The 26,278-nt window shown below is 43.2% G+C and overlaps 1 protein-coding gene across 1 annotated transcript; it reads left to right on the top strand.

Annotated features, from left to right (window-relative positions):
• The first annotated feature begins 1,375 nt into the window (after positions 1-1,375).
• On the top strand, positions 1,376-25,377 carry rnd2 (Rho family GTPase 2). The gene is made up of 5 exons (XM_079232627.1): positions 1,376-1,632; positions 2,150-2,237; positions 19,952-20,061; positions 22,049-22,183; positions 24,286-25,377. The coding sequence occupies exons 1-5, from the start codon at positions 1,471-1,473 to the stop codon at positions 24,553-24,555; spliced, it is 765 nt and encodes a 254-aa protein (XP_079088753.1). The 5' UTR covers positions 1,376-1,470; the 3' UTR covers positions 24,556-25,377.
• The last annotated feature ends 901 nt before the right edge of the window (positions 25,378-26,278 follow it).

Raw genomic sequence — 26,278 nt, 5'->3', positions numbered from 1 at the left:
GACATGACTCAACAGTGCTCTCTGGCACGTGGTGCCATGTCATTTAATTATCTCATTCACAAAACCAATAACTGCTCAGCGGGGCACTTACAAGGAACAAGAGTTAAATGCAAGGCGATGAGACCCATAAAAGCAGCCGAGTCACCTCTAACTACTTAATTTGATGGACTATTTTATCTATGTACGCTGCATTTATTGTATCTCCATTAAGAGGTCATGCTGGCACTAAATCAAGAAGCATAATGTGCCTTATTTATGCTGCTTTCCAAACAGGGATCATGACAAATAGCTCTTTATTCAGTGATCATAATGGGACAAACAGGCACCACTATAAATAATGAAGAAAACACTGATGAATGTTAAAGCTTCACAAGCCTATTTCTGGCCTCTAAAGAGTTCTATTTTGTTACTTAAAAGGAGGAGACACTAAAAAACATTTTTTCTCTCTCTTTTATATTCATAAATATTGTCCCTGCTGCAGAGCAATTTATCACAGTATCCAATACTGCAGTGAAGAAATGATTACCTTATACCTGATCACTGAGAGAAATGTGACTTATTCTTCACACTAGTATTTAGTATTTTTATGAATCTCTGATCTGAAGACACTAATTGAGAACAACAAATCCAGCCAGTATACTGTGGTAACTGGTTTCACACTTTTGAAATGGCTCCCACCAGAGTGCATTGATGAGATGTTTGTTTTTGTGGTCTCCTACAGTAAAGGCATAATCGGTGTAAGCCGATACATCACTGTTGGCCAACAAGTCGCTACTTGTGAAATAAAAGTTTAAGATTATATCCAGTGAAACCACTGACAAGGTTCATTTAGGAATAAGCCTAAAATATGTGCTTTCAAATGGTTCTTATGATATGATCGTTTATTGCAACATTAAAGTTATGAGGACCTGATGGTCAAATATAAAGTGTTCTTTAGAGCCATGTTCTTATATTTGAAGCTCCAATAGTAATTGCAGAGTCACAATACATGCAGTCACTCCATCTTCTGCCCCACAGATGCAATTATGATGTTCTCAAAAATACATTTCTTGGGCAAAAGAATAAAGACATATATGCGTATAGAACAGGAGGCAGAATTGTCTCCATAAACTCTGAGGCCCATTCATTTAGTCCCCACTTAAGTGATATAATTGAGATATTAGACAGATACAGGAGAAAGAAAAAAAAAAACGGATAAGGTCCCTATAAACTATTTGTCTATCAGAGCAGCCTATTAGAGTTGAGTGATGAGTGATGAACATTAGGAGGGCGTGGCCAGCAATCAAACTGCCAGAGTTTCCAGGGAAGGCTGCGCGCGTCCTTCCTCTGGTTTCGGTAGCCGACCAGTCGGACAGCATCAGCGGGACCGGGGAGCTGCGCGCAGGACAGACGGAGCTGAGTAGAGCACACCTGGTCGGCGCATGTATTTGCTCACATTTCTTTTCTGTCTTCTATTCTGCTACGTCTCCGATGCTGGATGCTGGATGCAATCCATCCGCGCGTCAACAAAACACCTCTGACGGACAAACCATGGACAGTCTAGGCAGCCGCTGTAAGATTGTGGTGGTCGGGGACACGCAATGTGGGAAAACAGCACTACTGCACGTTTTTGCCAAGGACTGCTATCCAGAGGTAGGTCTATCAAAAGTCTGGACTCGAAGTGTTTTTAATTTGTAGAAACACGAGACCAGGAGTTTATGAATGAGTGCTGAACACTGCCATTACAATAAAAATATTGAACAGTTCTACTGTAGCACTTGTTCAGCAGGTTACATCCACCTGCCTAAAGGCTGAACTGTTAAATCAAGACAAAGAGGGAGCGCTGGTGACGGAACTGCAATGAATACCTGTGAAATTATAGTCCTATAATGTCTCCATGGACTTTTATTGAGTCTGCAGTACTGCCCATAAAACTTTAAGGCGTTGTCTTAATCTATTATATTATCACTTGATTTCTAAAATATCCCCAATGGAAGTATATAACTATAGTGTTGCTGTTAAATGTGCCTGCCATTATTTTATTAATTTGCTGCATAATTTCAAATATGATTATTTCCCCACCCGTCTATCTAAAGCCTGTGGCGGTGTAAACACATGCTTATCTTGTCCGTCTTAATTGGATAACTAAAATAAATCCCTTATTTTACAGAACTACGTGCCTACAGTGTTCGAAAACTACACTGCCAGTTTTGAGATAGACAAGCACCGGATTGAGCTGAATATGTGGGACACGTCAGGTAAGACAATTTCATGACTCTGTTTGCAGTGTCTCTTAGAGGCTGACATCAAATCAATCCGCTCCCAGCCCTGCCGTGGTGCTGGTCCCTAGCTGCGACCGTGGGAGGACTGCCTCCAACGCCCCTCTCCAACTTTCCCAGCAGTCATCTCTGTGACAAATTGCTTCGACCTTGCCAACTTGAGAGAGGTGTATTTTGTTTTTAGATTCGTCATCGGCATGATGCTATTTATGATTGTTGTCTTTGCTAGAAACTCTGACATTCCTTCCCGTGCTGTCCACTGTGTGTGGCGGGCTCTTCCCATGCTCTTCCCAGGGTCAGGCGGCTGTTGGGGGGGAGAAAGGGATGAGGGCGCGGATAATTGAGACAGGATGGGCCTGCAGGGACCAGTAACTGCCTTAACTGTTAAAAGGGTAGAATGATGCAGTGGTTTGCTGACATATCGGCCAGATATTATGTCGTTTGTTGGTTTGGTTGAGTTTCCTTCTTTGCCACATTGTCAGTTCTGATTCATTTCTTTTACAAATGTGTTAGGATCATTACTATAAAGAGAGTCATGTTTCCAGAAAGTACACAACTGGCCACCACATTCCCTTAACCCTGAAATTATTGAATTTATCAAGTTTTAAGTTTGTTTTTTGGATTGAGTAATTAAGGTTTCAACTAAATGTTGTTTGAGGACGTTTTCCCACCCTGAATAAACCCACCGCACTAAAAATGTCAACTTTAAATACGCCGAATGCTATTATCAGCTGTTTATTAAAATAACAATGACTGGTGACGTCAGTTCTTCCACAGAAAGAAGTGTTGTGTCATCAGAAGGGGAATTTCTGATAACACATCCTCCTTGCTTTGTCAGGTGAATGACTTTCCATGTGATTGGGCTTCAGTGTATGAATCAGCTTCTTGTTAAGGAAGTAGTTTTGCCCAGAATGCTGCCGTGACATCTGTGAGACTCCTGCACGGAAAACCATGGTCTACTTTCATCCCTGTCTTGTCAGCATGAATGGATTACCTGCTACCCTGGGATCTGCATCTCATGGTCATCTCAGGCTAGAGGCTCTTGTCAGCTATCTGACCAGCGACATGGCTGGCCAGTCACACCACTGAATATGGGATCTTCCCAGTGGGAATTCCTTATTTTACCAGAAACATTCCCAAACAATAAACTGAAACTATCTTCCAGGAGAGATGATGGGAGTATTTTTATGTTACATGCCCAGTCAGTGAAAGAATGTTGTTTTGCCTGGGACCTCGTGTCGACCCGGGGAGTAAATCTGTTTGAGCCTGTCAGTCAGGGGTCGGGGTCCTCTGGGGCCCGGGGCAACAACTTAGAAGAGTTCCTTATCTCTGGGCTGTAGGAGCCTAATGATGTAGTGGGAGTGTTGTGCTTCTGTCCCTCCTTAAAACCCTAAACCACCTTTGGCAGTATTAGTCTTTAATCTTCAGCCAGGAGCCGCCCACCTCACAACAAACATGGCGTCACCCAAACCCACAGGGCAAGTGTGTGCGTGTTTGGTAAGTGTGCGTGCTTCTGCGTGTGCGTGTGTGTTTGTGTTCAGAGGTCCTTATGTGGTATGCCATGTTTCACCAATTCACAACACAGATGTTCATATTTTCAACAAGAAAAAGAATTGGCTCACACGTAGTTGAAAAAGGCTTTCATCTGAAGAAAATGCCATGGCTCCCAACTCTTTTGGATTCTGATTTGTTTATTGCCCCTCTCCTGCCCTTTTTCTAGCGTTGTTTTGATTATTTGTTCTCATGCACACCAGCAGCACCACCAGTTTAATGCCCAGGCTCTCAGGCATGGTCACACCACCATTTGGAGTGAAATCAATTCATTTGAATGTAATCGCTGCGATCAGTGGATTTACTCGCGCAGGGGAGGTAACTGTGTGACATGCTTTGGCTTTGAGTTAAACTTTGGTAATCTTTGACCTGTTTTACTCTGTGGGCCGCTTGCAAGCTGTCAGACAGTGCTGACCTTTTGAGGGAAGCGAAGGGAGTCCAAAATGGAGGAACCTATCACGGTCGTCGAGTGCCAATAGAGGAGCAAGCCAACGGACCTCTCCTATTCATACCCAGTTTGCCTTTCATTAACCTAGCTACAACATCACCAAGCTATTTTTAGAAAGAATGAATTGTGCTCTGCCGCTTTCGGGTGCCTGCAGTCTACAGAACACTAGCCAGTTACATTTTGACTTGACATTTGTCAGTCAGTCTTCGACTTGCTCTTTTTAAGCCACATCCCATTCCCACTGGGTATAGTTTTTTTTTTTTTTTTTTTTTTTACCACCAAACTTTCAGCCCCTTCACACTCCCTTTTAATTTAGGGTGAAGTCTGCCTGCTGTGGTCTGGCTTCGTTCACAAAGCAATATTGATCGCTATCCGAGGCATGGCTATTCAAACAGCTTCTCGCCTGGTTCCCATTTCTACGGCACGGTTAGATGTGCATCGCCTCTAAAAAGGTTCCCAGAACTCGTTGTTAAACCATTGATAAGATTGGTCTCATTAAACCGTTCAGCTCCAGACCATCTGCAGAATTAAGTCAATTAGAAAATGTATCTGTGTATGCCTGTGCAGACGGCCACACAGGGAGATATGGTCTGTTCTAGCATGTATCTGTGTCTTAATGGACTTTTAAAGCAACCCAAGCTGATAAGTGATCAAAATGTCAATGCGGCTTGCTGATAACTTGTCTGAGAGCCATTACTGATTACAGTCAATGCTCATGGGCCCATTGGTAGTCAGCCAGTCAGGGTTTTGACAGAGCCTGAGGCATTAATACACTCTTATTCTCTTCCCAATATGGTAAGGGTGCCTGGGAAAGATTCCCTCCAGCCTTGGCCTCAGACTAATACCCTGCTAAGAGGTGTGCGTGCTGTTTCTTACCAGACCAAGTCATGACAGGCCGGGTTTCCCGAAACTTCCTACAGTACGGCAGTACTCTCACGTATCTTTTAGTTTCCCCTCCCTGCTGCCTTTCTAATGCCTGACCTGATTCTCACAAGGAAACTGGAACTCTTACTTTCTGTTTAGTCATGCTGGAGTGTTCTTTCAAGTGGCTATCCACTGGAATCTTGTTTTGCTTTCTTCTCTTGCTGAAATCTTTTACGCTGTGGTGTTTTTTTCCACCATGTACTTCCCAGAGATCACTCGTCATTCAAACCCCAAGTCCCTCACTCTTATCCTGAGATGTTCTGCCAATGAAATTTGAGTTTCTGTTATGGCCCTTTCACTGATCAGCGATGTTCGCTATAGTTTCCTTTTTTTTAATTTCTAAACAAAGTGCTGCTGCTGCTGGGAACATGATACACATCACTTGCTGTTCAGTGGAGGATTTTTCCTGCGATAGACCTGCCTGACACGGGGGGTTCACAAGAGCACATATAAAAGCTTTCATGATCTGGCTACAGTTTGACACACTATTGTGCTGCCCTGTCCGTGCATTTATTTATCTGAAAGTCAGAAATTATAAGACATTTTAAAATAAAATGACCGCATTCACACAGACACTTTTCTATGTTGAGTCTGATGTCTTATGTTTTACTTTTGGTTCATTTCTCATGACAAAGCGGTCTTGACTTTTCACAGACAGAGTTGTGATTGTTTTGACTTGAGAGACCACAACAAGACACTGCAAGTGTGCAACACCACTCCCAGCGCCAGCACTCACGGTCTGGCTGTCTCTCCTCTCAAACCGACTTTCCCACATTCCTGGTGTCTTTAAACTCCACATTCTCAGCGCACTGGACCAGTCGGGCATTCAGAGGCCTGTAAAAACATGCCGAGTTCAGCAGGCTTTCTATTCTTCAACACTTTACGCTTTATTAATCTTTAATAGAGTGAGTGAACTGCAGCCACAACACAGGGCATACATACTTTTAACAGGCAGCTATTTGCCCTCAAACCCATAGCTCACTGGAGCCAGAGGATGCTCACAAAGTGCAGTGTGACCTGAGTAGCGACTATGCGGATCGCAAGAGATAACATGATTTGCTCTGGGCTCTTGCAGTTGGTCTGTTTGACCTCTTTGCATCACACCTGTAATGTTAGACTCAACGTTAAATAATTTATCAAACAACATTTCCTTCTCTTTTCTTGCAACAATTTGCAATTGATGAATTATATTATGTTGAGGTGGTTGCAACTCACTGGTAAGGATGCTTCTTATTTAACTGCAGACAGTAAATATACCTTTTTTATGTTTGTTTTTGTCAGCATCCTGAAGGGAGAACGACGAAATCCTTTCAACTGCTGTTCACATGACTGAATGTATGCACCCAGCCTGAGCCCTGAAAGTAGTTCCTAGTTTTTGCTTAACCAGCCAAGGGCAATAACTGCCTAAACGAAACCTGTTTTGATGATGCATAGCAGGCGATAAGGCACTCCCCTGTACTGGGGAGAACGGCTGCATGACATTTTTGGGTAATGAGTAAACAGATGATTGTGCAAGCTGTTGAAATACTGTAACCTAAATAAATTAAACAAACACATTTAAGAAGTTTAGAAAAACAGTCCTTACCCCAAATCTTGGGTAATTTGCCTTGAGTGTATATATGGGTCTTCGGACATCTGTTCAGGGGAAAAAAAACATCAGTTCACAATTATATGAAAAAGACAAAAACAACAGATCCTTGCATTTGAGAAGATGGAAACAGTGAATTGTTTAAAAATATATATATATTTTCTTAATTTACAAGTTGATTAACGGACTAATTATCAAATCAACATGTTCTTACACTTATTATTCCACCATTGTCACAGAAGACCGATTTAAAATATATATATATATTGCCTATATTTTTTCTGATAATACAGAAGGTGCTGCCCTGCTCAAAGCACTGTTGTGCCTCAGTAAAGACTCACAGAGCCACTAGCATGGCTGTTGAAGCACGAGAAGGCATGTCATTTTGTATTGTGATCACACTGTACACATTTAATAGAAGTTTCCCTTTTCAATTTAGTGGCTGAGTGAGCACAGAGGACGGTGTGTAATAATGTTGTTTGACTTGTGACTGCCATGTTGGATTTGGAGAGGTTGGAAATAAACGTGGGCTTTTGGCCCAGGTTGCCACTCTCATAGACAGTTACCGGTAACTGGTACAGTTACCGGTAACTGGTACAGTTACTACTTTTGGACAGAAGGGGTACCGTTTGGTTCCTGGGGTCTGAGGAGCTTGACAGGAAATATATTCTGGCTCCTCCATGACTCTGATCCCCCTGGTTTGGGATGAGCCTGCAGCCTCTCTGGCAGCCTGAACCTGATAAACCTGGGGATTACAGTTAATGGTTGGAGCCCACAAAGACGTTTTGCATATTAGAAACTAAGTGGCAAGAGCTGCGTGTAGTGAAGTGGATGTGTAGTCTTTGATTGTCACAGTACTGCACATTCTACACACAACCTCACATTTTATAGCCAAGGCTTTCAGTGACATCTGAACTGATCACTCCTATGATCAGGAACAATGAGTCCAGCTAACATGCAAATAAATACATTTCAACTTCAAATAACAAGAAAAATGTAAACGCAGTGAGCATTTGCTTTACTTTAATGGCCACTATGTGGCTGTTAAGTGCCCTAAATCACCAGGTTTTCCATTAGACAATAACTAAAATGTGTTTACGGCTCACTAAAAAATATGCTCCTATCACATAACTAAAATGGCACTTACATAAATACCCCATATTATAGATGAGGCAAATTATTTTGGCATTGCATGAACAAATCCCCTCTGTGTTACAGACATTCCTTTCTTCTCCTCTTTGTAAATGGTCTCCAGCTCTAAATTTCTTGAATAATGATGGTCTCATGCACAGTGCTGCACTTCATTGCACCCTGACTCTCTGAGTGGGTTTGTGTGACAGAAACTCTGGAGTACCGCCAGCAGTCCTGGCTGCTCGGTTAGAAGTCTTGCTTCTTGAGCAGGCAAGCAGCTGTGCTCCTTCTCTGGAGCTCAACACCACGGGAATCATATTCATAGGCTATTACACAAAGGATCAACAAGCTGAAGAGGAAATGGCGGCCCAGTTGTTGCAGTAGCTAAGAGAAGAAAAATAAAATAAAAGGAAGCTGGAACAGAAGGATTGTTTATTTGCAGGAGAGCGTAAAGTAACTTCTCTGGAGGTGGATTGTCACTTATCTTTTCCTCTGTGCTATTTATGCATCCTCCGATCTTTTCCCTCGTCGCAGTTCTCCATCTCTGATAGCCCATTAGTCAAGGCGGCTTCTGTAGCACGGCGCTTAGGTCACCAGCAGTCAGGGGCTGTGTTAAGCAGGGGGCGGGCAGAAGTGCTGCATGAAAGCCAGCCAGCTTCACTGACAAGAACACACAGGCTGCAATTACCACACAGAATAACTTCTCTCCTCAGTGACACTGAAACACACACTCGGCCAGACACCTCTGCTCACACACAGAAGTGCAGCCTGTCACCTGCACCACACAGGCATGTAGCCATTCCTTTGCCACTTTCACATGCATACACAAAGCCCTGAGTGTCCCACATGTCCGCCCGCCCATAAACAATAAAACAAGCACTTCTTGGAGGCCCCCAGAGGAGACCGCATCCCATCCCGTCTGATCTGTTATCTCCGTCAGAGGAGCCTGTAAATGTGACCATGGATACAGCTGTGAGCTGAGAGCCCCCACACATTCCTTCACCACATCTCAGCCCCCAAGCCCATGTCATCTTAATGCTGAGCACCAGGCAAAAGTGTATAATCTTCTTAAATAGCATGTCCACTTCTGAACTGTGCTGCACGCTGCTGATAGGCCGTATGTGGCTTTTGGCTTTTAATTACTTAATGTGCCAATGGAAAACACATAAAAAGTGGGAATGAACTTTAAATGGGCGGAATTAAAATGAGTCTTTTGGTATGTGACTATGAAAATAAGTGCACTTAAGGCTTTTGATGAGCTCACACTCGGATTGCGAACTCGGCTTTGAACCTTGCCATGCTGTGCTACTAGCAGAGGAGAATGACACTATATGACGACTGACTGAGACAAAAAAGGAATAAAATATAGATAAGAAACAGTTTTGTTGGCAAGCATTTAAGGCAACAAAGGTACAAAGGGTCAGATATGAGAATACATTGTAATTAATACTAGGGGAGCACAGTTATATTGGATTATTGGAGTATTGGATAGGTATGAGTGCATGTTTATAATTATGTGTGAGTGCATGTTCACATGTGTGTCGGCATTTGTGTGTGATTGAATGGGTTTGTGTATGGGCATTCCAACAGCTCTGACCCTGCGACCTCTCTTATTGTTTCTCAGCTGACCAGAGGCGTAATGGGGGCTGATCCGGGGCGCTGGGGGGGTAGACAATAAGGCTGGAAAGCACAGCAGCTGCTTCACCCAATAGGCAAAGAGATGGGGGGGCTGAGGGGTTGAAGCGAGTAAAAAGCATGCAAGGTGTGGGGGGCGCCCTTGGCGCATATTATAAGAGCAGCAAGTGTTCACTATATTGAAAATTGCAGAATGGGACAGAAAGGGTGGACAGAAGGAGACGTGTACATCTGTGCTTTTCCCAGCCCAGCCCACCACCCCACCCTCCGAGGCTTTTGGTTGCGAGTAAGGTTTGTTGGTGGCACCCTTGGGACCTGACCCACTGTGGTCCTCAGGGATGCAGACACACAAACAGCAACTCTGGCCCACTTTTAAACCAATGCAGCGCTCTTATTACACGCTAAACACACAGCTATATAGGCAATATAAGAAGTCCAGTAGGGGATTTAATGCAGTGCTTTTGTGTATTGTATTAAGAGATGGAGGAAACATGCAACCTCTGTCTTCATTGACCTGAAGTAACATAATCTACGGCACAATGCAAAGGTAAAGTCCTTTGACGGATATGACCTAGACACAGCTTACATGTTGCTGTGATAGTCTTCTATACTTACTACATAAGAAGATTCACAAGAATATCCAGCATTCAAAACCTCTCCAACATTTTGTGCTTTATTTATGTTATTTAGGAAAGAGGTTCATGCACAAATGGGCCAATGAGTCAGGGCAATATTGTTTCCCCCATTAGATATCCAAAGAGAAACAAACTTCTCCTTCTTCTTTCTAAATGAATAAAAACCCAATAAATTATACATTTATTTGAAAACATTTGGTGTGTGTGTGTGAACTTAGGCGCTTGCTTCTATTTATACATTGCTTGTTTTGCAGTGAACCTTAATTATACTTGATAGATATGTATGCACATTTTAATTAAACGTGTCATAACATTTAATTATATGTGTAAGACTAGGAACACAATGTTCAGCCATTTCTGCATTACTTGATGCAGTGAAGCAGTAACACATGATGTTACCCCAGCACTGTTTATGTGTTGACTTAAACAAGAGAAGAGACACCAACTATTGCACCGTTGCACTAAACCAGGCAACAGCAGCCAGAGTGACTGCCTTTCCAGACAGGAAACCTAACAAGGGAACTGGAGCTCTGTGTGTTTTCTCGCGGTCCACTCCCTCTACCGAGTGCAACAGAACCCGATGCAGCGCCAGCTTTGATCAGTCCACTTCAAACAGCCAAACTGACTGGTTCGGCTGCTCCCAAAGCTAGCGCTCTGAACCCCCCCACCACCATGGGAGCAAAACCCTCTAAGCATCCGTCTGCAACCCATCCGAGCGTAAGGGGATACAGGGAGGGAGGCCATCTTTCACCTCCGTCCTTCCCTCCCCACCTGCACCCCGCTCACACACACTCGACAGATCCCATCATTTATGGATGACTTTATTTATAAACAAGATTCGATGCGCTCTCTTTCTCGCTACTGCTGCTTTTGTGGAAGTGAAATTGCACTTGAAGTAGTGCAATGTCTCCCTGGCTGTCTCCCTGGGGGGTTTCAGAGTGGGCTTGGGGATAGATAGCGCCATGATAGGGATGTGTTTGGATGGAGGAAGTGGATTCGATGGAGCAGAGGATGTCCTTTTCCTCTCACAAGCTATTCTTTCATATGCTGCCTGAATATTCTCACATCTTCTTTTATATCAGACCGACAGATGTGGACAGAAAAGCTTCCGCCAGTGTTATTACAAGTTTTAATGAAAATTCTGAGATTGAGAGATGTGTAGGAGTGGAAATAAAGGATGTGATCTCTGCGATTTTACACGTGCAAAGGAGCAGAAGGAGATGTGGCGTGATGGTCTTTGAGGAGGGCTTGTAGCTTTTCAAAGCAGAATTAATTGTACCATGGAAAGCACCAATACTAGGTCAAATAATTAGTGGGTGTTTAATGTTGGCCGTAAAATCCAAACATCATTGCATAAACTACAATACTGTTTGTGCTTTATAACAAATACTCAATGTAGCTTGATTAAAAAAAAATCATTCTTATCCATCCAAATGGAGGCACTGAGCTGCAGGCATCAAACTTTTAGGCGAACATTGTCACATGCGTCAGTTTTAAACTTTGATTAATTGAAAGTTGATGAGTGCACTGCCCGTTCGGCTGATTGCTTATTGCTGCTTACAGCTTTCTCCAGAACTGCTCTACCGAACAACTTTTGGCCGTCGCTATCCTGGTTTTTGGCTAACACCATCATGTAATAACTCAAGTGAGAAGGAGGGTAATTTTCCCATGGACAAACAATCAGACTTGTTTCTGCTCCCAGAGGAGTTGACCCCTGCTGGCTGTTAGAATGAATGCAAGTTGAAGTTCCGCATTGGCTTCACTTTACAGACTCAGATGTTGCGGCCTGGTCCTCAGCAATACAGCCAAAGTGTGACGTTGATTAGATGAACGGTTATCAAGAAACTCGAAGGACAGACATACAGACCGAGACTCTTTCCATTTTAGTTAGATTAGAGCAACTCTGTGTAGGATTTGGCGGCACCTAGTGGTACCCAGGTTAACGCAAGTGTGTTCTGCCATGTGATTAGATCTGCCTGGCATGTGTGCTTGCTTGAATGTGATCTTTCAACACAGGGCTTTGCTGGATGACGTTGCATATTATTGTGGAAAAACTTGAGCCAGGTTCAACTGTGCACACTGCAGTAATGGAAGCCAAATATGGTGCTTTATTTTGGTCACGAAATCACTGTTTTGTCTGTGTGTTAATGTTTGATTTTTAATTCATTTGGGCTATATTGTCAATGATTGTTGACCTAGACATCCATAATCTGGACGTCCCTGTAAAGCAGTGGTTCGCTCAGGGTGGCTGATCAATGAAAATTTAAGATGGGTATGTATATATATATATATATATATATATATATATATATATATATCTCTTTCTTTCTTTCTTTGCCATCTGAATTTTTTTACTTTGATATGTTCAAGTGGAGCAACGAGACAAAAACAATCTCAGCAGGAAGACTTGTTTTGGGGATACCATAACTAGCTCGGGTGGTGAAAGAGGTTGTGCAAATAAAAAAACTATCTTCAAGTCAGCATATGGTGTGCTTTAGCTGGCTGTTTTATTTTTTTACTGTGTTATTTGATGGCTCTTGAGTCTTGTCCAAAGAGTTTGCTTTTGCGGTTGAGTTTGAGGAAATAGATAAAGACAGGATATGCGTGTTCTCCCTGTACACTGCCAGCAGTTGTTCCTAGCTACTTGACTTCCTTACACAAACAAAATCTGGGTAGTGTTTGTATTGAAACATCCAAACACATAAACATCTCCAAGGAATTAAGTCCACAGAGGGATGCACCAACATAGACTGCCTCACCAGATCTCGTCATGTCACACTTCGAAAGGGAAAATCAAAGCAGAGACATGATTGCATGATTGCGACAAAAGAACTGTAGTGATCTTTAAAAGCAAAGCGCAGCATGAACCAGAGCCTTAGACAGGACACAGAGCTCAAACTACAGGAGATGAAATTCAAAGCTGTTTCTCTCTCTCTCTCTCTCTCTCTCTCTCTCTCTCTCTCTCTCTCTCTCTCTCTCTCTCTCTCAGAGAGTGAGAGAGAGAGAGAGACTGTGATTATAAAAGAGGAGCTGGGGGTGAGGAGTAACTGAAAGCGGACACACTAGTCCATCTCCGTACCCCTGGGGCGAGCAGGAGACAGACAGTAATGCTGCTCCATCCCTTTTGCCTCTGCTGTCAGCGCTGTGGCTGGCCCAGCTTTTCAATGCGCAGGCATTGAGTCTTCGGCAGCACAGCAGCTCAGAGCAGATGCGTGGAAGGTGCTTGATGCCCTTCAAAGGCTGCACTTCTTCCACGGGGAAAGCAGAGGGGGCTTTGATCAATATCCGCTGTGTGGAGGCTGCAGACATGAGGTTCATGGCCATTTAACCCAGTGTCACCTCTACTGTCCCGGTTTTGTGCTAATGCCATTGGAAATTCGACACAGCCATCTCTATTACAGATCAACAGTTTTATCTGTGTGTGTGTGTGTGTGTGTGTGAGGTGTGTACACGTGCATAGCCTATATGTCAAGTTGCATGAGCAACCCAAGATAAAAGTTCCATCATAGAGTCCAGGCCAGCTGAGGTTGCTTCATTACAAGCTATGGTTTGTTTTACTGAACATAGTTGATTTTCTTTTGCTCAGATTTACTGGCCCAAGCTCCATATATGAGGCCGTGGTACAAAGTGATTGCTGTGTTTCTTCTACATATTGCACAGAATCTGGCAAACATTTCATCGTGATCTGAAAATGCTAATGTCACCTCCTAGTTTCAGTATTTCAAGAAATATAATCTTTACATCTTTGATGGCCATTTGGAAGTTACATCACAGGAGGAGGAAGTATGCAGTCCATCCTCTCTGCTATTTTGTAGCAGGAAGAACAGCGTACAATGGAAACATGTATTTGAGAGACTTTATTTCCCAAGAAATAACAAATTAATTAAGAATGGATCTCAAGAAACTGGAACTCTAAAATCCATTTTAATCCAATGAAGTGTGGCCCACCACAATTGTGGACGAGATATCATGACTTTTCACCCCTTTTAATTTTCTACTTTTCTAATGGCAGGCATTGTTTTCCATTCATTTATTTATTGTATATAAATTAGCAGAAACTTCAATCATGCTTGATTTGTGTAATACATCGCAGTGACCCTCAATTCTGCTTTAATATTTATCACATTCATGAAAATATGACACTGACCAAAATTAATGCAGATCTTTCTCTTCATTGTGACAGATTAAACAACTCAAACACGTTTGAAGAGTCTTCTAATTGATTTCCATATCTTGTGCAAATGAATGGAAACCACTGGTTGCCTAGAGCAGTCTGAAAATGATGGACGAAACTCTGAAACGGTAGAGCTGGCATTTAAAAATGTCACGCTAATGTGACCAGCTGAAATTGAGTTTCAAATCTTTTGAAGTCCCTTCTTATAGAAGCACTAGTTTTATGCCAATCTTCCAGGTAGGTATTTTCCATCTGGAGTGTGAGTTTACAATTTCCACCATGTGAATAAGGTCATTGGCACCATATCCGGTACACTGTATTGGATTCTGGACGTGGGACTGTAAGAGAAAGTTTTGTGCATGCTTATATTCGTATAAGAAAACACGCTTGTACAGCAGATGGGTACACCGGGTCAAAGTAACCTCACCTCCGCTCAAAAGGTGTCTTGGTAGCAGTCTCTTTTTATATGTGAGTAAACCCTGATTGAGGAGAAACCATAACAGTTCACAACACAGACCAAACTTCAGTCAAGAAAAGTCTGCTCAACCTTTTAAAGGATGGAGTGCCAATCCTCTTCTCCTGCTTTTAGTCACCTCTAATAATCAATGCACCGGAGTCATTAGCCTCCACGATCCCCTCCGCTCCCCTGCTCTCTTCCTCCTTACTTCCTTTCAGGGCCTCACAATGAAGCCATTTGCATCCCTCCGGGTTGCTATGATACTCGGGCACCCCAACTTGAAATGTTTTGCCTTTGCTTTGAAGGTGCATTTCAAGAGCAAAACAGCTGCAGAAGAATAAAGACGCCGGGTATGTGGTGCTGAATGTGTTAATTTTCTAAGGTTTGGGCGAACTCAGTCACACTAACTGCTTTCGTTTATTTGTCGACATTTCAGAGAGTGTTTGTTTCCTTATACCCTGCCTTTGTCTGTGTGCATCGGTGTTTTGTTGTGTGGCCTAATGAGTTGCTGTTGACTCCCTGCCATATGTGCATTCACACATCAGAGCCTCGAGGCAAAGACTATTCTTTTCCCCTCGCTTATAATGGTTTGCTTTTTAGCTGTGTCTGCATTGAGCATGCAACAGGCAGAGAGAGATAATTCCTGCTGTGATGGTACAGATTAATGCACTGAAGACTGGAAGGCTTTGTTAGATGTTGACGCACACTCAATTTCACAGGTTTTCTAAAGAATCTTCTCCATCTAACTGCATCATTTGTGTTTTATTGTTCAGTGTATCTCATGTTCCATCACACAATGGAAATTCTCACAGAGGAGGGTTTGAATGAGCAGATAGAGAGCTGTCATGTTTTAGACAGATTGTCCCGGCGGGGGAGTCGATGTGTCAGGGGACAGTAGGCTTAAATGAAGCCGTACCACAAACCCTCGAGCTTTATTACTGTACATTAGCGTTCCTGTCTGCCTCGACATTTGCTGGGATATTCAGGCCTTTGATGAAGCTCGACTGGCGGCTGGTGAGGAACGCTGTCCTCCCACCTCCGTCACCTATGCTCGGCAGAGGCGAGGCTCAGCGCTGATTTATTTTTGCTTAAGACAAAAATCCAGATTTCACTGTAGGAGATCGCCAGTGCTATAGCAGGCTAATGCTAATCCTCAAGGAGGTTTTGTGAGGGGTGGTTTATGCTTGTCCTTGGCACAACGTGGCAGGGTCCCACTCCTCGTCAGGCGTGATGGTTTTTAGTGGTTCCTGCCAGGCTGTGCTGCCCTCCCTCGCCCTCCTGCTCCATCCATCTCCGCCTGCTCTGTCTAAAATTCAATTGACCTTTTGTTCCACCTCACAGTGAATAGGCACCGGCCAGCCTCACCAATAGCCAACCCAGTGCTCTCATACCTCTTTATTTGATCTGTCCTGCCGAGTCCAGTGCTTTCATTACCTACCCAAACACCCACTGCACAGCCCCTCTCCTCCCCTCCTCCACAGCGACGTCCTCTTTTATCTCTGGTCATGTCTCTTTGCTAGAAGGGGTACAAGTGCCTTTCAGGCGGTGGAGGTGATATATTTTACAATCAGGAGAAACCTGTTTTTCCCCCCGTCTCCTCCTCCTCATGTTCTCGATCGTTATGGTCATCAGCTTTTATTTGTGCCTGCTTGGCTTGTTTTAAAACGCAGCCCGTTTCTTCTCCTCTCCCTCAGAGGACTTCTTTCTGACTTTGCAAAAGTGCTGAGGTAGCTTCCTTGTCGCTCAAGGCAAAAGAGCTCAGATATACTGCGCGGGGTGACGTGACCACGACCTGCCAATCATTCTGATCTTTGGGATCGACAAATTGATCCCAACGGCCTCGTTCCAGCCTCTAATTACATCTTAAGTCAAACAAGGACCTTTTGTTTCAACTGTTTCCTCCTGCATCTGTATTCTGCTGTAATTCAGCGGTTGCTTCTCTCATCATCTCATGCTTCTGTACTTGCCCTCGCATCAAAGTCATTAAATCTTTTCTGTCCCCTCTCCACCTCCACGTGCGCTTTTCCTCTTCCTCTCAGCTCTAACCTCAGTAAGGTCTGCTGCTCTGTGATACATACTAAAGACCAACTTCAGCAGCTACAGCACCTCATGTGTGACCACTACCAATCAGAGCTCGCTGTCGTGCAATGTGTGCTTTGCTGACTGTTCAACTTGGCATCCGTGTGATTGGGCTTTTCTTGTGTGTGTGTGTGTGCGTGTGCGTGTGCGTGTGCGTGTGCGTGTGCGTGTGCGTGTGTGTGTGTGCGCTGCTCTCTCAGCATTACAAAACAGTAATCTTGTGTTACTAAGACGATGACTGGACTGTGAATTCCTGTAAGGGGTGGGCTAAAACAACATTTATTTTTCATTTCTTCCTTCTATATTACACTGAAAATATGATTGCAGTGTATGTTGAACAAAATAAAAAGAATATTATATGCTGGGATCCCTTGATTATTTTCATACGGATTAATATGGACCAAGCCCACAGCAACAGCATCAGGCTGTGCAGCAATTTAGCAATGGTTGGAGATAGCAAGGTATGTGATGTGCAGGGTCTCAGAAACACTTGTCCCCATAACCAATCAGTATCATGTAAATCAAAACTAATCATTACATTGCGTATATTGTTGGGAAAACGATGAGAATAATGTATCATGGCAAATTTGTGTCACCACAATTTGAGCCATTAGGGCCCATAAAAACATAAAAGTTGCAAAGAGCTGTATCAATATAAGATGTGCCTGCCCTGCATGTGTACAGAGAGGCCTCTTATGCCAATGCTGTATAAAGCCTGTTAAATATGACCAAGAATCCCAGGTGGTCGTGCGAAGAGAAGTCTAGAAATCAATGCGTTATAATAAAAGATGATGATAATCAGCAAATACAATACTCGATCGAGGACCTCTGATTCTCCGCTAATTTCACAGACCGCAAGCAGTTAGCTGTCTCCTTCACGTCCTAACAGAAAGGTCCCGTACGGTCTCGCGCGTGTGTTAATATACAACTTCAGTCACGGAGCTTAAGGCGCTTCCCTCATGCAAACACCTTTCCCCAGTCTCTGTGTCTCCGTTGGTCCGGTGTTATCAGAGAGGCGGAGATATTCTTCTTCGTTGACTACAAAAAAGTACATCCAGTCACTAAAACAGTCCGCGCACCGGAAGTTCTTCTACTTCCTGTGTCTTTATGTCTCACTACGCCTCCTGATCAACAGAAGATAGACCCTCTTAAAGTAAAAGTCACACAATCCTAACCACATGGTGTATCCATCTGGTTTGCTACCTCCATTTTAAAATCCATTCACACCTGAATCATTATACAGTAATAAAAAACAGATTGCCCTTCTTATGCATACAATTACACATCCTGAATAATATTATTCACAATATCCCTTATTAATGATCATATCCCTCTTATGCATTGTAATGTACACATTTATTTATTATACATATACATTGTGCAAGTCCAAATTAGACAAACTATCACAATTCTACAAGCCCAAAAATGGTTAAAGAACATTTACGTGTGCACTGAGCAAGTTTCATTAAATGAATAGTCCATCATTTTGTATCACAGTGTAGTTATCTTAGTAAATTCATACATACCATGAGCTAGTGTGTGATAGACTGACTTGCAGAGAGCGGTAATGCATATCTCCAGTGGTATGCCGCAATACCAAGAGACCTAAACAATTCATATTTCACATCGTTTTATTCTTTAAAGTCTTGTAATATTTGATAGGTATTCAGCATTTTTGTTAGCCCTTGAAGGCGGAGTGCTTTTTGGTGAGAAACAGAATGTAAATAAAACTGTTTCTCTCACTTGGAGGCACATCGATCTTTAATGTGCAGGCTGTTGCATTGTTCCCAGTGCAGAGGGAGCAGGTCATCATGGGACAGTCAGCTAAATAAGTGGGGGTTCGGGCCGCATGCAGCTATTGTCATTCCATCATTAACAAAGAGAACATAGTGATGCTAAAACAGGCTGTAGTGCTATTGTGCAGACTCCACTTACCCTGCCAGACAAAGTCACACGGCTCTTTTACATGCTGGCTGCCTTTTGTGTTGGGTCTGGTATGAGCATATTAACAGAAAGTATATAAAGATAATCTGTAATTATCATACTCAGTTGGTGTGGCCTTATAAGATTAAATGTAATATTTTAGTTGTTTTAGTATAAGAAAATAAGCAAGTGTGCAACATTCATCAGCAGCATGTGATTCACTGATCTATGCACATTTCTAGCAGTTGTAAGGGTAAAATGTCATGATTTGCCCCCAAAACGTGGGAGTTTTCATGACACTAAATGTATTGCAGCCAGGGTGCTGTTGCTATCGAAATGTAAGAGTTCAGTTCCGTACTAATTCCCAGGGAAAGCAGGAGGGAGGGTGCCCACAGCCACAACCACAGCTAGAGAGAGAATTTTTACAAGCCTTCTAATGAGAGCTGTAAAAGAGCATGACCCGTGGAACCGAGCAACTTGTGAAAGTACAGAGACACCACGCCGCCTTCAGATTTGATCAAGGTACATAAATGAAAAGAGAGAGTGAGGAAAGGCGTGCAAGTGCATGTGAATCTCAAGTCAGAAAGAAATTTGCGATTTTAAAACGAGGTCCATTTGCAAGAGACAGGAAGAGGGATGAGTAGACAAAATTAAGCGGTTTAACCTTTTAGTTTGGCCTTTGTGTTGTTTCAGAATGATTATGGACCGTGTGCACAAGTCCTCCGGTCTTCAACCCACAATAATTCACTTATGTATGTGTGTGTGTGTGTGTGTGTCTTAGTAACCCCTCGACATTCCTTTTGAAGCACTCTGATAAAGGGAGGCCATAGCTGTGTGGAAGCCCAAGAGACAAAGATACTCAAATATGTGCACACAACTGTTAAGATCAAGACTCATTTGCATTTGCAGAGTGCGTTCAAGATGCAGCATGTCCAAGTTTAGGTCACGGCCTCTGCTTTAACGAGCGCTCCATGTATTATTGACTTTTAGAACACCTTCCAGCAATATGCTGCATGTTTCTAATTGACAGACGCCATATGGCTGAGATGAAGAACCTCACAGAGTTAATTGAGGTTAAAAGCAAGTATACACAGGCATTTATCAGAAGACGCCATGACCTTATGGCATATGTTATTGTGTTTTCACAGGTTCCTCCTATTACGACAACGTGAGGCCACTGGCGTATCCTGACTCGGATGCAGTTCTCGTCTGTTTCGACATCAGCCGCCCAGAGACTTTGGACAGTGTCATAAAGAAGGTAAGTGTTTCTTTTTATTTTTTATTTTATCTCCTCCTCTCAACATTATGGATCAGCATTTAATATCTGCGTTGACACTGGAGAACTAACCGGAAAGAAATCTTGTTTCTGCCGATCAGCATCTTGTTCCCACTCAGCAGCAGCAGCAGCTTGCATTTTCATGGCTCAACAATAGAGCAAATCAGCACAGAGGTTACAGCCTCCCGTTCCTTTATCTCATTAAAACGTCCATGGACACTTGACCCTCGTGCCTCTGAGGAACGGAAGGTCAGAGTGAAGAATGAGGAGAGAGGCTTTGCACAAGAGTGGCTGCGAGAGGAATATCACATATGCCAATTAGCCACATCAACCATATCAAAGCGGAGCTGTCGCAGAGTCTGTTCACGAGCCCTATTCTAGGCAATCTCAAATTAAATAGAAATTAAAAAGTTTTATTCAGAACAGTTGGCCAGATGCAGGCACTTCAAATTTGTAAGGGGGCCTATGGTTCAGATGTTGCGATACTGGAGTTGAGTTTGGAGTGGCGGTTAAAGTGTGATACTGGCAGGGCGGGGTTGTGGTCATAGAAGTGTTATAAAAGCCGGTGGCAATACCTATTGTACATGTAGAGACACCCAACTTAATGGGTTGCTTGCGTGGATGGGTGTCATGTAAAATAGGTCCATGCCTTTTCGTGGTCTCTCATCTTGAAGGTGTGTGTGTGTGTGTGTGTGTGTGTGTGTGTGTGTGTGCCTTTTGAACTGTGCTCCTTGTTCAAAGACAGTTCCCACGGCTGGCTCGTTGACGTGTTTAGTGGTCTGAGGGGAGCTGCTAAAATGCCAATTGCAGACTTTCGTAGATCTAACCCACACTTTTTTTTACCTCACACATATCTCACAAGCTTCAGTGCTCTCTGTCAACAGGAGGAAGCCGAGATGCCGTCAAGCTTTTGGTTTTCCCATGTATCCCTTGGCAGGGGGTTGCCATGACCCCTGACCCCTAGCTGTCACCCTGGTAATCTCTGAAACTCAGGGGCACATGGTAAACCTGTTGCACAATCACCGTCCCAAATTAGACTCTTGACCTCTAGGAACAAGCAAACCAAGGTTTCCCAATAACAGCAGGGGGAGGAGAGATGGTTAAACAATCAAAGCTTTTGATTGGGTGTTGTTGGTAGAATAGGGGTGGGCTTGAAAGGTCAAAGGTTGTTTTCAACATGACGAGTGAATGGACACCCTGACATTCTGCACACGGCATGAGGAATATTTCAGGGCTGTTGGCTGCGGTCGTGTATTAACCTGCAGGGAACGGAGACTATGTTGGTTCAGCTGAGTTTCAGAAGTGACATTTAAGACCGCTCAACCTTTTCTGTACAGAACCTGAAATACATTTGTTGATGGGTACTGCAGAAACCTGAACCAAAGTGGCATGAATAAAGAGCAAGCAATGTAAAGATGTGATATGCTTCAGTAAATTATGATGTGCACTTTCACTGCTTGTTTGGTATTGATCAAACAATAAGTGGTTAATCCAGAGAATAATTGACATGAATCAATACTTCAGAAAATTGTAAGTTGAAGCCCTAAAGCATTTATGTTTTACAGGAGTGCAACTAACAATTTATTTTAATTCATAATTTTTTTTCAAATAATTGATTAGGTTGCTAAGTCTTTAAAATAACAAATGTTGAAATCACAATTTCCAAGGGCTGTTTGATGGTGTCTCAGAAGTGGACTCCTTTAAATTATTGTTACAGCACTCATGATTTTTTTTCACAAATATCTACTCATGGATTGCGGATATATAGATTCAAAAGATATTTTCATTTCTCTGTGACTCCTGAGCTGAACAATTGTCTTTTATCAAGAGAGCACAAATCCCCATCGAGCTCAGGTATCCAGTGTCAGAGGAGTCAAAGGTTGTCACTGTATCACAGTCGGTACAGGCGGCTCTACTCTCATGTTTGGCACAATCAGTGATGTATCTCTGTCGGTTCATGTCTCAACAGTGGCAGGGGGAGACACAGGAGTTTTGTCCCAACGCCAAAGTGGTGCTGGTGGGCTGTAAGCTGGACATGAGGACAGACGTCAGCACCCTGAGGGAGCTTTCCAAGCAGCGCCTCATCCCTGTCACCCACGAGCAGGTGAGAACAAGCACATGATGGATATGTGAGGAGAAAGAGGGGTGAGAAATGAGAGCGGGATTCGGAAGGTGCCCTGGGAAAAAAAGACAGACTTGAAAACAACAACGGTTTTCGGGAAAAGAAATTAGAAAGCGATACAGTGATTATGTACAATTTTTCCATCTTGGCATCGCCTCTCAGGTGAGGTCCCACAGGAAGAGAGTGTGAAAGGGGACTCATGCAACACAATCAACCGCAGCAGAATAAAAGCTGTGTGTATGTTGCTGGGGTTGGCGTTTTGACCGAAATTTGCTGACAGGCGATGCAAGGTTGCTTATGGCAAGGGCCGCGGAAGAGGCACAGGCGGTTAGTGGAGTTAATGTCGAGGGACACATTTTTCCCTGAAATGAAATATTCATGCAGATTTGGAGATTTCCAAAATGCAGGATGAATAGGAAAACGGACATTGATAAAAGAGTGAGCCCTTTTTATTGCATGCCGCCATGACCTCGAAGCCAAGGGGATGGGGAGAAGCGGGAGGGGATGATAAACTGTTCTGTAAATCTGTGAATTTTAAATAAGCTTTCAGCGTGTTCATTTTGTGCTCTCCTGTGTTGGACATACAAAAAGTGGAGGGGCTTTTTCACCACCACACAAAGGCCCTCAGAACAAAGGAGCCTTTTTTATTCACTGCTTTCTGAGAGCTTGCCGGAGGGTAAAAGCACGAAGCCTCCAAAGAAAAACAGCAACTGAAAACAACTGACAGTTCATGTAAATAAGATACATAAACAAAAGATGGAGTGGAAAACCACAGAGCCGATGTAAAATATATGGGGGCCATTTGTGGCCATGCCTACATTAAACTATTGTTTTGCTCCTTTCTCAGTCCCTAGTTTAATGTGAGGCAACTCCTGTTTGTCCCTCCAACAAGCCCAGAAAATGTGTCTCACAGAAGATGCCAAATTTGTGCACAGTAAACATCTTTGGGTCTCTAATCCAATAACCTGCGTTGTTATCCTGTTGTTGATCTTAAATTGAATTCCAACACAGCTGAGGAGTCGCCCGAGAGTGACCATTGGGTGAACTCCAGACATTTCCGCATTAATCTGCCCAAGATCTCATCAAGCCTTTTCCGCTTGTCACGAAAAACTCCACTGTGGCTCCCTCCAGCCGCAACCCTTGAATCTAAATCTGCAGATCCACCAAATGAGGAATTCATTGCTTCTTGTAGGTGGCTCAGTGAACCACCGCGATAAAAATCAAACCACGTCCACTGGGGATGAAAAGCTCTCTGTGTTGGAGAGCATGCAATTTTAGGGTCATGGGAAATGCAGTCCTGTCTCATCGGTTACCACCTTTACCTGTCTTGATCCTGCATGAAAGAGAGAGGCAATTTAATTTGCCCTTGATTTCATCTCAAGCAAACAATTTATGCTCTCAATTAACCGGGTATATTGTAACATTACTCAAGGGTGAGCTACAATGCTGGAGGAGCTCACTTAGAATTTAGTCTCTTCTCTCTAAATAGCTGCATAGACCATGTCAACAGCGGCCCAGTGGGCTCGGTTCCCACTCTCTCACCACAGACTGAGGATATGAGCATCTACATTATTCATGCCTCAGCTGGAGGAGCTGCATTTGTCTCCAGGCATGTTTAGATCATTGACATTCAGTCTACGGTTTAGATTGACATCTTTGTCTCGTATCTGCTGCCTCATTCGGGGACATTTAGTCTTCCACCGTTGAGATATAATGGCTGCTTTGCCAAGGTACAATGACGGATGGGGTGCATGTTGTAAAATTGTATTTTTTTGTGAAAGCACTCTGACAACACCTTGACGTGGAGTAAACTCAAGCACAACCTCTAAAAGGAAACGAGAGAGAACGCATCATGGTCAGGAGTTTTGTTAGAAAAGAGTTCATACAAAAGCATTGAAAGGAGAAAAAGTGAAACAGAAATGTGTTGTGAAAATGTCAATTTTTACGAGCTGAAGTTTTCTGTGGCACTGCAGATAAAATGTTGCATGCATTCTCCCCTTTCATGTTTCCTGGCAGAAATGCCCCATAAATTATGTTTGCTTGCTCACTAATTGTCTTTTGCTTTGCCTGTCTCCGTGTTCCAGGGCAGCACAATAGCTCGACAGATGGGGGCGGTGGCCTACGTCGAGTGCACATCCAAGGTATCGGAGAACAGCGTTCGGGACGTGTTCCACGTCACCACGGTGGCGTCGGTGCGGCGGGCGCACAAGCCGCAGCTAAAACGCAGCACTTCCCGCAGAGGCCTGAAGCGAGTGTCACAGCTGCCCCTGCCACCCCTGCCAGGTCGGACTGAGCAAATAGACGAGGCCCCAACCATGAGGAAGGACCGGGCCAAGAGCTGCGTGCTCATGTAGAGACCCATCACTATAAATATATATATATATATATGTATATACATAAACACAGAAATATATAAACCAGAGGAAGTCTATTTATTGTTTTTTTCGGTTGTTGTAGTTTTTTCTTTTTGCACTGCAGAAGAGAAGAGCGAGGAAAAAAGAAACACTGCGTTGTGGAATGAAATGCTTTGGACTTTAAAAATGTGTTGTTGCGTGTGTGCATATATTCTAAGCTGTTTACATATTTGTGTTTTAAAATTATGGCAAATTGGACTAACCCTCTGGACCTGAGAAAGCTGTGATAGTGGAAATGCCGTCTAGTCCCGGGTATTAAAGAAAAGGTCATGTCCTGAAACTGCTCTAATTGGAGGATGGCACCGCGGTGATGCAACAGTGAGAGGTGGTGAAGCTGTGAGGAGGACCATGTTGAAGCTGGAGACAACGCTTGCCATTGTCAGAGACAGTTGCTCAGTGAACATGAGCCCTAATTATCTTTCTCTACTGTCTGAAGTTGCTTCCTGTTGCCATACTTGAGCAGAAATGTACAGTAATGCTGAAAGGGGATTAGTGATGAGATGAATGATGGCTCAAACCAAACATTGGGAGCTGGAAAAGCGATTTCGTAATACTAACACAAATATTGTGAAGGTGTGTGCGAGCATTACTACCACAAGTGCATTTTAGAAGTCACAACATATCTGATTTTATTTTGCTCATTTCAACACAATTTTTCCTCAACAACTCCAACTGTGTCAGTTTGATTCACTGAAGTTAATGCTGTTGTATCTATTCTATTTTAAAGATGTTTCTTTGTGGAAAATAAATTGGTAAAATGTTGTTGCTATTTTGTTTCCCTTTCACTATAAAGCAACAGCTTGACTATATAGGAAAAGGACGGATTTTGTGCTGGTGTCATTACTATTTTTTCATTTTACGGTATCATAGATGTAAATCACGTGATTATAACAGTCTGTAACCAACTGTCATTATGCTCAGAAGGAGCCATTTTTCACAATGCTCAGTCACCATCTCGATGCATTCCTCTACCAGCCTTAATATAACTGTCCATTTCCTTCTTAATGTCATCGTCGTGCTCTCATGTTGCCCTGCAAGTCAAACAGCATTGCAGCTGGAGGAATGAGTCTGTATTTCCAAGTAATGTGCACACTGGGTAGACCTCTCAGCTGGCAAAAACGAAATTGAACTGCAATGCAGCAGCAGCAGAGCACTAATAGTGTTTTAAAAAGACGGACTCCATACTGCTGTCGGAGCTTCAAGCCTATTCAGTACGACAGAGAACATGACATGTGAGCTCTTTCATCCGCAGAGAACTATTTTGCCGTCCAAACCTTTCAAAGCTGTTTTTTTTTTTTTCATCCTCCCGGAGCTGTATCTGTGAAACAGTCCATTGGTCAGTCTTAATGTGGACAGTTTATCTGAGGAAGCAGGGCTTTCAGTCTGGAGTGTTTTTGAAGTTGGCAAGCTGCTGTATCCTGACATTTATGGGGAGGTGAGCGTGTACAGGCCCGTCTACTGTAAGTCATAACACTCTGGCAGCAACTGAAAGCTTTACCCTTACAACTGTCAAAGTTGTCGGGCAATTTAGCTGTTGCTACATCCCTGCTAGACACTCAACCATTGAAAAGATGAGCTCAAATGATGGATGAAATGAAAGAGAAGTTAGAATGATGAAGACAGAAATAAGTTAAAAGAAAGGGGGAAAGTGATAAAGGGTGTA

Source organism: Taurulus bubalis, assembly GCF_910589615.1.
Source record: "Taurulus bubalis genome assembly, chromosome: 17".
In the NCBI taxonomy this organism is placed as follows: Eukaryota; Metazoa; Chordata; class Actinopteri; order Perciformes; family Cottidae; genus Taurulus; species Taurulus bubalis.
The sequence above is the reverse complement of the archived record's forward strand: the minus strand, read 5'-3'. Positions and strand labels throughout refer to the sequence as shown.

Excerpts from the sequence above, each read along its gene's own strand:
- rnd2 (XM_079232627.1), top strand. The coding sequence starts at position 1,471 with ATGCTGGATGCTGGATGCAATCCATCCGCGCGTCAACAAAACACCTCT. Across the intron at positions 1,633-2,149 it reads CCAAGGACTGCTATCCAGAG|AACTACGTGCCTACAGTGTT; the intron begins GTAGGTCTATCA and ends CTTATTTTACAG. Across the intron at positions 2,238-19,951 it reads GAATATGTGGGACACGTCAG|GTTCCTCCTATTACGACAAC; the intron begins GTAAGACAATTT and ends GTGTTTTCACAG.